General features: G+C 50.1%; 2 protein-coding genes across 3 annotated transcripts in view; both read right to left on the bottom strand.

The window, feature by feature from the left end:
• The window catches only part of DDX23 (DEAD-box helicase 23), a 17,420-nt gene extending 15,599 nt beyond the window's left edge, over positions 1–1,821 (bottom strand). Inside the window, exon 1 of one of the 2 annotated variants that reach the window (XM_027768141.1) lies at positions 1,695–1,821. The gene's annotated coding sequence lies outside the window, so the exon portion shown is untranslated. Of the gene's footprint in view, positions 1–330; positions 350–1,694 lie in introns of those variants that run through there. The other variant, XM_014584091.2, reaches the window with a different exon arrangement.
• Positions 1,822–6,438: 4,617 nt separating this feature from the next.
• Positions 6,439–13,746, bottom strand: part of RND1 (Rho family GTPase 1) — a 9,408-nt gene continuing 2,100 nt past the window's right edge. The window contains exons 2-5 of the mRNA XM_006168219.3: positions 13,046–13,133; positions 10,287–10,396; positions 9,300–9,434; positions 6,439–7,535 (exon numbers count right to left, since the gene is read on the bottom strand). Coding sequence (XP_006168281.1) covers positions 7,290–7,535; positions 9,300–9,434; positions 10,287–10,396; positions 13,046–13,133 — 579 coding nt within the window. The 3' untranslated portion in view covers positions 6,439–7,289. The remainder of the gene's footprint in view (positions 7,536–9,299; positions 9,435–10,286; positions 10,397–13,045; positions 13,134–13,746) is intronic.

The following is a 13,746-nucleotide window of genomic DNA, read 5'->3' as shown; positions in this document are numbered from 1 at the left end:
AAAGAGGGGACACAAAGATAGCTGCCAAATTTATGGTTTGAGCAACCTATTAGTGGCGCTATTAGTGAGCCAACCAGACAACACTGGAGAACAAAGATTTAGGAGGCCAGGCTGTGTGAGATGTCAGTAAGTCAACCAAATGGAGACTCCAAGAAGACAGAAGGAAATGCAAAGCTAGAACTCAGAAGAGAGGATTTGGAGACAAAAATATGAGTCATCACACATAGACGGTTTTTAAAGCCATTGAGCACTAACTGATATTACTTATGTAGGCAGTTAAAAAAGAAAATAGAGGACACAGGATTGAGTTCTGGCACCGCCTACACTTACTGGTCAGAGGAGCCAGAGTTGAAGACGAGAGAAAAGCAGCAACCAGTGAGAAAAGACCAAAAAAAAAAAAAAAAAAAAAACTAAAAGAAATCGACATGGAAAGTACTGCAGCAAAAAATTTGAAAATATTTTTTCAAAGAGAGTGTGCTCAACATGTCAAGTACCACTGAAGTGGAGAAGAAATGTCGGGTAGAGAAGTTACCATTGGATTTGGAAATCTGGAGATGCTGGTGACCTTGACGGAATCTGTTTCAATGGCATGGAGAGAGCAGAAGCCCAAGAAGAGAAGTATGGAAGAAAACGCTAAGTGAGAATAACAAGGAGGTAAATAAAGGCAACTTTTATTATGGATAACCAGGCCAACTGTCATGTTTCCCAGCAGCAGTCCTGTCAAATTGCTAGATACAGGGGCAGTTCTTTCTTTCTTTCTTTTAAACTCAGTTACCTATTTCTCAAACATCTACTGTATGCAAGGCATGACGTTGCATGAGTTACAAAAGGAAATCCGGTCCACAGTAAGTTTTAGAAATAGAGGGGAGGGGAGCCAGCAGGTGACAAGGTGGTTAAAGCTGGTTTCTCACATGGGCGCCTGAAGTTCAAATACCAGACCTAGCAGCTTGAAAACCACGCAGGCATCTATGTGCCAAGATTTCAAGAAGAGAACTGGAGGAGAAAGGACTGCAGCACAGTCCTCCCCTTGGAGGGTGATTTCTCACTTTCCCTCTTACTATCTCTGGTGAGCCCACTGGCCCCACAGCCAAAACCTGAAAAACAGTAAATAAATAATAGAAATAGACGGTATAGCACACACACCAAGATGAAGGCGAGGAAGAAGTACTAATTTGAAGAAAGAGTAAGGAAGTAGTGTCCTTTTATTTGTGAAACGGGATTCGGAAGGCTCTGCAGAAGAAGTTCTTGAGCCTAATTTATACGTGAATAGAATTTAAAGATATGTAATTGAGAGATCAACAATTCCCGGTCAAAGAAGTAATGCAGACAGTGCAGAGGCGGGAAAGCACGGACGGGGTTCTGCGAGAAAAAACAAAGTTCCGATTCGGCTGAAGCCAAGGGCTACTGGAAGCACGATAGAATAAGGTCAGGCTGCAGGTATCGCTGGCACTGTGCCTGTGGCCAAAGGTCTGCAACCCTAACATGGTCCAGGGAGGTGGTCCGTGCCCCCAGCAACCAACACTCCCTCTGGGGCCCGCGCCCCTTCGCTCCTGCCCGCCAGAGCTGCCCGGGCTCGTGCCCCAGCCCTGAGCCATTCTTTTCCGCCTAGTCCCAGAAGCAGGAGCCACAGCCAGGCCCCAACACTCGCCCCCTCTGCAAGCTTTCGGGGACCGCCTCCACCGCCTGGGACTCACCACACTAAATCTGAACCGCCCAACGCGGCCTCAACGTCGCCGAGCAGCCGCCATCTTTCCCGTTTCCTGGTCGCGGAGATGCACCCCCCCGGGCCGCGCGGCAAGCCGGGAAAGCGAGTTCCTGGTGCTGGACGACGGAGGCCAACAATGGGGCCCAGGTACTACTGATCCCAGAATGCACGGCGCGAGCGCCGGCCGTGGCCTCGAGGTCTGCTGGGCAATGTGGTTCCCAGACGTTCGCGTCTGCGGGAGGAATGGTTTCCGGTGAGTGGGCTTCCCGCACTCGCTTCTCCCGCGGCGCAGCCTTCCCAGAATCTGCTAGTCTTCCTAGGAGCTATCCTGGCCCATGATTTCCAGCGGAGGGATTTAGGGGCTCCCTGAGATAAATATAACTCGTAATTATAACTAACAACTGCGGTAGCAACAAATATTTTTCTGTTTGTGGAAAAGCGTTTTTACAAATACCCCGTGCAATAGATTATTACCTCCGTTTTACAGTTGGACAAGCTATTAATAGATTGGCTTTCTGGAGTAGCCTGGTATTTCACAATAAGGGCAGCACAACTCTTCATTGTGAAGAACTATCCGAAGCGCAGGAGAACATGTTAGGAACCGCAGCCCTGAAGGAGGTGAATGCCTCATTATTGTGACAACTCGAAATGAGCTCACACAGTGGATTCCAGAGGCCTTCCGGAAGGATGATATTTCCTGGACTGTGACACCTGTTTTCTCAACATTCCAAATAGGACCCTGGCTTCCTCATTTTCTTGCCCTTTGGAATCTGGCCAGCTGTCGGTCTTAGTTTTGTGGCTTTCTTTCTCCTCGTTCCCCCACCTGAGCCCTCCACTGAGCTTTTTCACCCCAAGTCATATTGTTTCTCCCATTGTTTCTCTTTGGTCTCACAAGTTCATAATTCTTTCTATCAGTACAAAGTAAATAAGCAAACAATTGCGACTGCTGGGATAGTTTAGATATCCAGAAATCTCTAGTGCCTCCTTTCCTGTTTTCCCATCGTCAGCCCTGTTGTGTCAATCCCACACGGCTGGGGATCTGGCTTTTCTTTCTGATATGTTTTTACTTCTCAAGCAGAGCTTCAGTATAGACCCAAATTCTTAAAGCCCTGAGCACCAGTCACAATGGTCCGAGGTAACCCGGGGAGTTGGGCTCTTGTGTTCTAGAACTGTGTAGCCTCTGACCTCTCCACTTCTACCACAGGGAGAACCTAAGGAATAGGACTGTATAGCTGTCATTCATCTAATGAACACTAGAGGGCTCCCCACTCACAGGATGGAAACCCAACTGAAACTCAGACTGAAAAGGCTGCAAACCTTAAGCGCTGCAGGTTACTGCTACTAGAGAATCTTTTACCTGCCCAACTTTGGACTGGACACGCAACAGCCCAAGATGGATATAATCTCCATTTTACTGATAAGGAGATTGTTGCCAAGAGAAATGATGCCTTCAAAGGCCACATAGTTAAAAGAATGGAACCCAAATTTAACTCCAGGTTCACTAACTTCAGAGCCCATGCTCTTTTAAAAGTATCATCTTCACTTTCTTTAAACATGAGTAAGTTGAGACCCAGAAAGATGACAAAGCTCATCCAAGTTCATAGTGGTAGAAGTCTCTAGTACTTGTACATACCTCTCCCATGACACATGTGAAAGACTGAGCTTAAAGGATACTTTTTATCTGGCTTCAGTAGTTCTCTCACCGGGCGCATGTGCATGCGTGCCCAAGATCCCGAGAGGAGAATGGAGGAGAAGGGATTGCGGCGTGACCATCACCCCTGGGGGGTGATTTCTCGCTTTCTGTCTCTCTGTCTCTCTCTGTCTGTCCGGCGAACGCACGCACCCTATAGCGAAAATATCTCCAAAAAAAAAAAAGTGCATATTTGGTGATGGAGACAGAGGAACTGTGCTCTAGTAAGGACCATCAGTGGGGATCACCTATTTAGATTCACCATGGCTAGCAGTAAGGGATCCACAGGATAATGGTCAACCATGAGGGGCCAGTAGGTGGTGTGGTGGTTAAAGGTGCTGGGCTCCCACGTGACTGACCATGGTTCAAGTCCCAGACCTGGCAGCTTCCTTTCTCTCTCTCTCTCTCTCTCTCTCTCTCTCTCTCTCTCTCTTCCTCCCTCTGTCCTCCCTCTGCCCCGCTCTGGTCAAATTAAAATAAATAAATAAAGTTAAATTTTTTAAAAATTCTAAATAGGGACCAGCAGTTACATAATGGCTATGTTGCTGGACTCCCATGTAGTTGACCGCAGTTCAAGTCCCAGACCTGGTGGCTTAAACTCATGCTGGGTGCGAGTACATGCGTGCCCACAATCCCAAAAGGAGAATGGAGGAGAAGGGATTGCAGCGTGGCCATCCCACCTGGGGGGGGGTGTGTGTGTGTGTGATTTTTTGCTTTCTGTCTCTCTCTCTGTGTTTCTGGCGAGCACACACGCCCTATGGCAACCCCCCCAAAAAAAACAACAAAAAAGAATGTATGCTTTGGGGCTACACCACCAGGTGGCGTGATGGTTGGGACACTGAACTCCCATATACCAGACTGAAGTTCGAGTACTGGACCTGGTGGCTTGCTTTTTCACTTTCTGTCTTTCTCTGGTCAAATAATAATAATATTAAAGTAATTTTAAAAAATGAAAGAATGCATGTTCTGGAGCCCAATTGCCTGAATTTGTACCCACATTCTCCCACTTTCTTTTTTTTTAGAATTATGTATTATTATTATTATTATTAATTTGTTATAGGGCATGTGTGTTCACCAGAGAGAGACGGAGAAAGAGAGAAAGCAAACTGCCAGGTCCAGGACTCAAGCTGTGGTTGGCCTTGTGGAAGCCCAGCACCTCAACCACATGCCACCTGTTGGCCTCCATTCTCCCACTCTCAAGCTGTGTGACCTTGGGCGCATTAACTAATCTCTCTGAACCTCCATTTCCTTATCTGTTTTGATTTACTTTTAATTTGCTAGAGGGTATATGTGCTTGCCAGAGAAAAAGACAGAAGGAGAGGGAGAAAGCACCTTCCAACAGGGGTGTGGTCACACCACAATTCCTTCTCCATTTCTCCATCCTGTCAAGGTTTTAGGAATGCACATATACATGCCTAGGGTGTTTTTCAGGTTGCTGAGGGCCAAATTTTGAACAGCAGGCCATGTGGGATCTGGCTCTCTTAACCACTAGGCCATGTGGCCAGGCCCAGTTTCCTATCTGTAAAGTGTACAGTCCCTCATAGGGTTATCACAGAAGTAAATAGCATATTGGCACTTGTAAGTGCTCCTGACCAATAGTAAACCTTATCCCCCTGCTAAGAATTGAAGTTTCAGAACCAGTAGATGGTGTAATGGCTGTGTTGCTGGACTCCCATGTAGTCGACCACGATTCGAGTCCTGGACCTGGTGGTTTAAACTCATGCCAGGTGTGTGTGCATGCGTGCCTAAGATCCTGAGAGGAGAAGGGATCGCGGTGTGGCCATCCCCCTGGGGGTGATTTCTCACTTTCTGTGTCTTTCTGGTGAGTGCACACGGCCTGTAGAAAAAAAAAAAAAAAAAAAAAACTCTCGAAAAAAAAATCGAAGTTTCTGACCAGCAGGTGGCATGGCATGGTGATTAAGGAGGCTGGATCCCACATGGCAGACTGCACAGTTCAGGTCCTGGACCCAGCAGCCTGAAAAACACACCGGGTACATATATGTGTACAGTGTGTGTACATACCTAAAACCCCTAAAGGAGGGAGAAATGGAGATGGGATTGTAGTATAAACATTTCCCATGTGGGTGCTTTTTCTCTTTCTCTGTCTCTCTCTGGTGAGCATACACGCCCTGTACCAAATTTTCAAAAGAAAGGTAACAAGGGCTCTTTATGTTGCCCAGGCTGGCCTCAAACTCCCAATTCTCCTGCCTGAGCCTCCTGGATTGTTGGGATTACAGGAGCACCACCACACCTGGCTCATAGTAAATATTTCTAAATAGTAATGTTAGCTATTGTCATTTATAGGGTAAATGAGATACGGCAAGTAAAGCCCTCAGCACCCTGCTAGACACGTAGTAAGTGCCCAGTACATAGTAACCTGTTCTTAGCACTATACTGCGCAGCTTGGAACACAATACTTGTAAGTCACTGAGCAGGAAAGGGAAGGGCCCTGAGTTGCCATCATCAGGCACTGAAATTGGAAGATCATGAAGACACCTGTCACTTCTCATCGAACTCCAAGAAGACCAGAACCCTGCGAGCCTTCCGGAGTCTTGGTTTATTCTATCCACCTGCTGGGGGTGGGATCTCAGCAGCGGGGGTGTCCTGGTGACTTCCCCCAACCTCATCTCTCTGTAGACTCACCAGGGCAATGATCCTCAACCAGGAGCGACTGCCCCTGGGATATTTAGCAGTATCTGGAGACATGTGGGATGGAGACATGTAGGGGGTGCTACTGACATCTGGCACCTGCCAGGTGCCGGGAATGCTGCTAAACTGCCCCACATGGGAAGCACCCCCACCACAAAGCGCCATCCAGTCAAAGATGCCAGGAGTGGAAGGTGGAGAAACCCTGCTCCAGGAGATTTTCCTTGGCTCAGAAGGACATGGGTGAGGCTAGGGCAGAGGAAGGAGCTCCCCATTGGAGCGCCAGGGAGCTGTGCAGGCAGCCACCCCATAACCTACAGAAAGGGCCCCAGGACAGCTGTACCCTCACTAGCAACAACAAAAACACACACAGAAAGAAACAAAACGACGAGCCAAATTCTTTATATGTGTTATATTTTTTTTCATTAATAAATAGGTTTTCTTCTTTAAACACAGAACATAGAACAGATTGAAACACTCCCCCCTCCCCCCGGTTCCAAAGACAAGAGTCTATAAAACAAATGCCAGCTGTACTGCCTTAAGGGCAGAGAAAGCCTGGTGACCCCCACCCAGCCCTGCCCCTGCAGCACCACCACCCCCACACTCCACAAGAGAAGGGGGTCTGGGGCTTCTCCCTTGGACCCTGGGGACGTAGGTGAGAAGCATGTGAATGTATGATGTCACCTCTCCACGAGGCGGGGCTAGATGCAAAGATGAGGTTTCCTTCTCGTTGGCTCCGACCAGCTCCTGCCCTTCTCATTTCAGTTATGAAGCACCTGGGCTAAGCTCCCGAGGGGGCTGCCTCTCGGCTTCCCCATCTCCTTTCCTCTATTGCCTCTTTAGAGGGGAAGGGACAGGTGCCGAGACCCCTCCCCTCCCCTGGCTGCATGGAAGCGCTGTGTGGAAGAGGCATGATGCTGAAGGCGAGGCTCCTGGGGCCCCCATGCCCATGAGGCCGGCGGTGCCCTGTCCCCCCACACCTGTCCTTCCTCTGGAGTGGAGGGCACTGGGGCAGCCACCCCCTCCACAACCTAGTGCCTGGCTTGGGGTGTGATGGTTCTCTCTGTGTCAGGTCCTCATGCCGGGCCTGGCTCCAACCTCGTCCCACTCCTGTCTCCTTCCAAGCCCTCACCGTGGTCATCTGAAAAACTCGTGTCCAGTGTCCTCAATTGTCTCATCCTCCCTCTCCCCGTGCCTCTGCACCCCAAGGGAGGAAGTGGGGGGTTGTCTCCCCCTCCAACTCCCACTTCACATAATGGAACAACTTTTGGCCTTTTCCTTCTTGAAGGTAGAAGAGATGAGTTCAGAGCGACTGGGGAGGTGGAGCAGTCGCTTGGAGAGGCTCCGGACAGGGCTCTTCGGGGGTATGGGGCTAGGCTTGTTCAGACACACCATGGACGCCATCCGAAAGATGCTGTGGATACTCTTTTCTGAGGTGAAAGCTGAACCTTCCAGGTAGATTTCTGCACCCAGCTGCTTGGCTATTGCACAACCCTGTAGGAGGGGGTGAGGTCGTTAATGCTGTGGCCCAAAGTGATGCTGCCACACTGCCTTCCGTCGACAGTCCCCAGAGCCACTCCAAGTGGGACCCAACTGCCAGTCTCCCACCACCACACTCCGTCTGATTGCTCTGTAGCTGAAGCCTGATTGCATGTTAGAATCACCCGGCACACTTTTAAAACTACATTCATGCCAAACCACGTAAATCAGAATTATGGGGATAGGGCCTAGGCTTATTTTTTTTCTTTTTTTTTTTTTTAAGGTTTTTGCCACAGGGTACATGCACTCACCAGAGAGACAGAGACAGATGTGAAATGCAAAGCCAGAAATCACCCCCCAGGGGGGATGACCATGCTACAAACCCTTCTCCTCCATTCTCCTCCTGGGATCTTGGGCATGCACATACACACAGCATGATTTTTTTCAAGTCAACAGGTCCAGGACTTGAACCATGATCGACCATGTGGGTGTCCAGCACCTTAACCTCCATGAAACCTGCTGGCCCCTAGGCATTTATATTTTTAAGAGCTTTCTAGAGCATTCTAATGTGAAATGCTGACTTTAAAGAAATGACCTTTGGGGCCAGCAGGGAGCATGGAGGTTAAGGTGGCTGGATTCCCCCATGGCCGACTATGCAGTGCAAGTCCCGGACCTGGAGGCTTGAAAATTACACTGGGTTGGGCCAGCAGTTGTCGTAATGGCTATGTCGCTGGACTCCCATGTAGTTGAGTCCCAGATCTGGTGGCTTAAACTCATGCCGGGTATGTGTGCATGCATGCCCAAGATCCCGAGAGGAGAATGGAGGAGAAGGGATAGCAGCATGGCGATCCCCGCTGGGGGGGGTGATTTCTCGCTTTCTGTCTCTCTCTCTCTGTTTCTCTGTCTTTCTGGTGAGCTCATGTGCCCTATAGCAAAAATCTCTAAAAAAAAAAAAAAAGAAGAAGAAGAAAGAAAATTACACTGAATGCATGTGCATGCATACTCAAAAATCCCAAAAGAATGGAGAAGGGATTGCAGCATGGCCATCCCCCCAGGGGTGATTTCTCATCCCTCCTCCCCCCGCCGTGTCTCTCTACTGTGAATGAACATGCCGCATAGCAAAAATAAAAAGAAAAGAAAAAAAGAAATGATCCTTACTGGGCCAGCTGGTGGAGTGGCAGTTAAGGCAGCTGGATTCCACACAGCCAACTGTGCAGTGTGAGTCTCAGACCCAGTGACTTGAAAAACATGCTGGACACATGTATATGCATGCCCAAAGTCCTGAGAGGGGAGTCGGGGAGAGGGGAATGCGGCATAGCCATCCCCCTTGGGAGTGATTTCTCACCCTCCCTCTCCACCCCCCTACCACCCGCCTCTCTCCAGTGAGAAATGATCCTTACACTTCCAAGTGCATAAGAAATTATCCAATGGTCTCACTTAAAATTCAGAGTCCTTTCTCTTTCTCCCAGAGTGATTCTATAGGTTTAGAGCCAGGAATTTAAAATTCAAACAAGCACCTCTAATGATTTGAATGCAGGTCCACAGAAAACAATCGCAGAACACTGACACACCAGGAAGGGTTTACTTGTTAACCTATAGCATATATCTAGGTAAATAGGTACCCAACTTCTATCCAGGTGACTACTTACTAAATATTGACGCCACACACGCCCCAATTCTCTCTTACAACAGTGGGAGAAGTCTGAGCAAAGGCCCTATTTCAAGCCCTCTGCCTGTAGACTTCCCCACCCCACCCGAAACACATGCACACATACGCACCTGCTCATAGGAGATGGGTGCCTGCTTCTGGTGGGATAGCTCCATCAGAGTGCTCAAGTCTGTCCGCAGGTCTGTTTTGCAGCCAATCAGTAAGACACGGGTGCTGGGACAATAATCTAGGATTTCTGTCCTCCACTGAGTTGCCAAACAGGAAGAAGGGATGAGAAAGGAGTCAATGGCAAAAAGACACTGGGAGAAGCCCAGCTGGCAACATCGCATACCCTCTTATCGCTAGCCCCGTCCTCCCTCTGAGTCACAGCATCCCCACTGCACTAATTACATCATCTTCCTGTCCATGAGGTCTAGGGCTACCAGCATGTTGACCCAAAAGCCTGTCCCTTCATCCAACAGCCCAGTCACCAGAGAAAGCACAGGGGCAATTCTCCTCCCACACACTCTCTGCCAAGCATAGAGGATATGAACCTGCACCCTCACCCAGGTCAAAGGGCCTCGCAAATCCAGAATGCCAGGGGAAGGCAATAAGTCTCTTCCCAAGGGAAGGACAAAATCCCAGCATCTTTTGGGAAACTAGCCTAGTTCCACAAGGTCTCCTGGGGCTCCAGTAGAGAAAGATCTTGACACCTAGTCCCAGGCATCTCTTACCAACAGTTCTGCTCAGCCCTTCCTGGCTTGCCCAGTCTCAGTAGGCCTACGACAGCTGCCTCCAAAAGGTCCCATCCTTGACCTTCAAACCACATCGCCAGAAAGTTCTGACTCTCAGTCCTTTGCTTCCCGAGTCTTCAACACCACCCTCCCATGCTGAGCCTCTACCAAAGCAGTATAGGAAAGGGCAAAGGTCAAAAAAGGGGTGAGGAGACCTAGCTCCTGGTCTGACAGCTGCAGCTAATGGCGTGGCCTTGAGTAAATCTCTTCCTTTCCTGGCCTTGGTTTTGTCCTGTTCTATAAGAGGGGATTACATGACAAGGTCCCCAAGATTCCTTCTTGTTCTCATGCCAGGTTAGAGACTTAGAGTTTATCTAGCCTTACCTTCTTGAGGGCACTATCCACTGTCTCTGGACGGCTGATATCGAAGCATAGTAACACCGCATCCGAGTCACTGTAGCAGAGTGGACGAACATTGTCATAGTAGGGAGATCCTGGTGTGGGGACGAAAGACCTGATGGTGAGCCATGGCATTTTCCTCTCCCCTGGGGCCTAAGCCAGAAGGCTCTGGGAGTCCATTCTTGATCCCTAAGTTTGTACCCAAACCCCAAAGGAATGTGCTACATTGCATGTGCAAGTTGGGGATCTGACCATTTGCCAGAAGGCAGTACAAGAACATCAGCACTCTTAGTCCTGAAAAAGGATAAGAGGGCAAAATAAGAGAGGGTAGAATGTATTTGGCCCTGTCTGGGTCTCCTACAGTGGGCTTCATTTAAAGTCTACTAGTTTTCTGAGTCCCAAAAGACATTCCCAACCCCTGCAGAGAGATGAGGGGTGCTTAATTAGGGTCTCTTTTGTAGTCTGCCTGCTGCCCAACCTCTGCTCCTTTCTGCTCCAGGGTCTCCCTAGTGAAGAAACAAACCTGCCTGTTACATAACTGCTGCCCTGCTTCTTTGCCATGGGGTCAGAACTCTAGACGGTTGGCAGGGGAGGAACAGCATTCAGGACTCAGTGCCCCACTCCTCTACCCACCCAAATCAGCTACACCGAAAAGGGCAAGAAGAAAGCTGTAGCCCCTATTCCCTTAAGATCTCAGGGAAGCAATCTCAAAGACCTCACACCAGTAGCTGGGCATTTAGAGGCTAGAGCACGGGTCCTTTTCTGGGAGAGAAGGCGCTGCAGATCCAGGTGGTCCGCTATGGGAGCATTAGGGGCTGAGTCTGCCCCCTCCACCCTGGGGACGGAACAGTAGCGGATTTGGAACCCAGACAATCCGTGCTCAGAATAGCAAGCAGCCCCTCTCCCTGCACCACATCGTCATGGAAACTGGTGGGAATCCAAGCTGGGGGTGTGGTGGTGGGGGGCTGGTCATAAATAAATAAATAAATACAAGGAGTAAAGGGGAATTGGGATGGCTGCCTGATCCTTCGGCAATCCACCCCACTCCCTTTCTGGGGTGGGGGTCTTATCCCTGCAGCACAGAGGAAAGGGAGCATTGCAGTACTGGGGAAGGGGGAGGGGAGGAGGCCTCCATTTTGGCTCCAAGCAATCCCCCTCCCCTAAGACCAGCAAGTGAATAACAGGAGCCTAACCCCAATGTTAGGAAGCCCTGTCCCACACACCACTGCCATTTCCTCCTTCCTTATGGGATTCTAATTGGAAAGAGGGAGTTTGACTGATAGTCTTCATCCTTTCGGAAACCGGGGGTGGGGGTGCAACATGGGGAATAAGAGCTACACTTGCTGGTTTTCCATGATCTGGACTGGGATTCAAGAGCTGCAGTCTAATTGTGGTGTGAGGGAACAGCAGGGATTTCTGGGGCAGTGAGAGTGAAAAGAGACGGAGCTGCAGTACAATTCTAGGAGGGCTGGAGGTGGGAAGGCATGGCAGGAGAAAACCCATACATCATGCAGTCAAGCTGCATTCCAGTGCCAGCCAGCCAGCGTAGCACAGTCCCGTATAACCAGAACCTTGCATCCCCAGCCCCAGAACTGCAGCACAGGGAAGCACACCAGCAGGAGGAATTTTTGTTTGGATGGATGGGAGGGGAGCAAGAGGAAGTCTCATTTTCTGTCTACCCGTTCCCTACCCGCAGTCTCTCCAGACCTCAGAACTGGAGCCGGGGAACAACTGGTCTTTAGAGGAGCAGCAGGTCAGCACATGGATGGCATGGAACAGGAAAGCCCCAGTGATTTAGGGTTCCTCTTTCAACTCTGCCTGATTATGCCTTTTGGGGGAGGAGTGGATTTTATTTTATTTCTCCTATTTGGTATTACTCCTTAATTATGACTCTGAGCCAGCCTATTAAAAAAAGAACTGGAGTAAAGAGAGAGCGAGAAGAGGGTCAGAATCAAAGCAAAGAATAATCTAGCACTAAGGGCTTGAAGCGGAGAGGCTAGAAAAACATTGCTTTCTACATTCTAAAAAGACGGCATCTATCTCACCCGGGTACAGAGAAACCAAGGCAACGCCAAAGCCCCGCCACCCCGCTGGCCACTATCCACAATGTGACCATGCCCTAAATTAAGCCATCTTCCCCACCCTCCATAACATCGATGATGCATCGCTTCATCCCTGAGCCGCAGCGGTGTGACGAGTGGGGCTGAGCTGCGGCAGGCGGCAGGCGGACAGCAGTGGCCAGAGATGGAATGCAGGAGAGAAACCTGAGTCTGAGCAATAGCCCCACACCACGCAGGTCCATCTCCCTCCTGCCCCAACCACAGCTGCCTCCAGCAGCACCGCCTACAGCCTCCTATTAGCTTCACTTTGGAGAAGGAAAAGTGTGTGTGTGTGTGTGTGTGTGTGTGTGTGTGTGTGTGTGTGTGTTCGGGGTCAGGGAGTGGAAATGGAGAAGCCCTTCTGGCTGCCTCTCAGGAATATGCATGGATCCCTTCACCTCATCCTCCCAGCCCTCTGATGGATGGAACTAGACCCAGAGAAGAGAGCGTCTTCAGGGCTTCGTCTGCTCTGTACCTCTGGACCATTGAACTGAGTTGACCGACCACCCCCACAACCAAGGAAATGTTCAGTTTCCTGGCAAGCACCATAATCCTCCACACCACAGGGGAAAACCATTTCTAAATGACGGCAGCTGCAGCAGGCCAGTGAAGGTGGGAAAGGGGCCTTTGGGGCCACAGTCTTACCTGAGGTATCCCAAAGACTAAGCTCCACTCTCTGTTCTTCTGTCTCCAAACAGGCTGTGTAATTCTCAAAGACGGTGGGCACATAGGTCTGGGAAAAGGGAGGAACCGTTCACACCCTGAGCACCCTCACATCCCAGGTTAGTGCTGGCTACATGCTAGTGACACACTGAAGTGACAGAAGATACGAAGCCAGGGGAGGGGCTGCATGGGGCAGGAGGGAAGGAACTGCAGACCATCAGGCACTGTGCTGTATGGAGGCTGGAAACGGGAATGGCCCCCTAGGCAGGTCCAGACCCCCATATCCTACATGGCCAGGGAAGGACACATACAGAGATTCCGCTTAGCCCCAGGGATGTTGGTCTCAATTTCAGAGACCGAATCAGTTCTAGCACTTCCTCTTCCACCAGCCCCGTGGAGCAGGGCAATAGCAGAAAGGGGCGGCAGCAGCCTCTTGGGGACACACTCATGGGACGTTGGAAGAGGGGAGGTGAAGGGACAGGCAGGTGTTACGTCAAGAAGAAACCCCACACTCTCAGATGCCTCCAATTCCGTCTCCTGAGAGCACTCCAGGGATGAAGGAAGAGGGAATCTGGGCCTCTGGGTGAAGAGGTGAGGAGGAGCCAGCGGGGCGGCAGAAGTGGGACAGGTCTCCGGGGAGGCGCAGGCACTCCTCCAGCCAGAAAGCAGCTGATGGGGCAGGC

The sequence above is a fragment of the Tupaia chinensis genome, unplaced genomic scaffold, assembly GCF_000334495.1.
Source record: "Tupaia chinensis unplaced genomic scaffold, TupChi_1.0 Scaffold145652_1, whole genome shotgun sequence".
Classification (NCBI taxonomy): domain Eukaryota; kingdom Metazoa; phylum Chordata; class Mammalia; order Scandentia; family Tupaiidae; genus Tupaia; species Tupaia belangeri.
The sequence above is the reverse complement of the archived record's forward strand: the minus strand, read 5'-3'. Positions and strand labels throughout refer to the sequence as shown.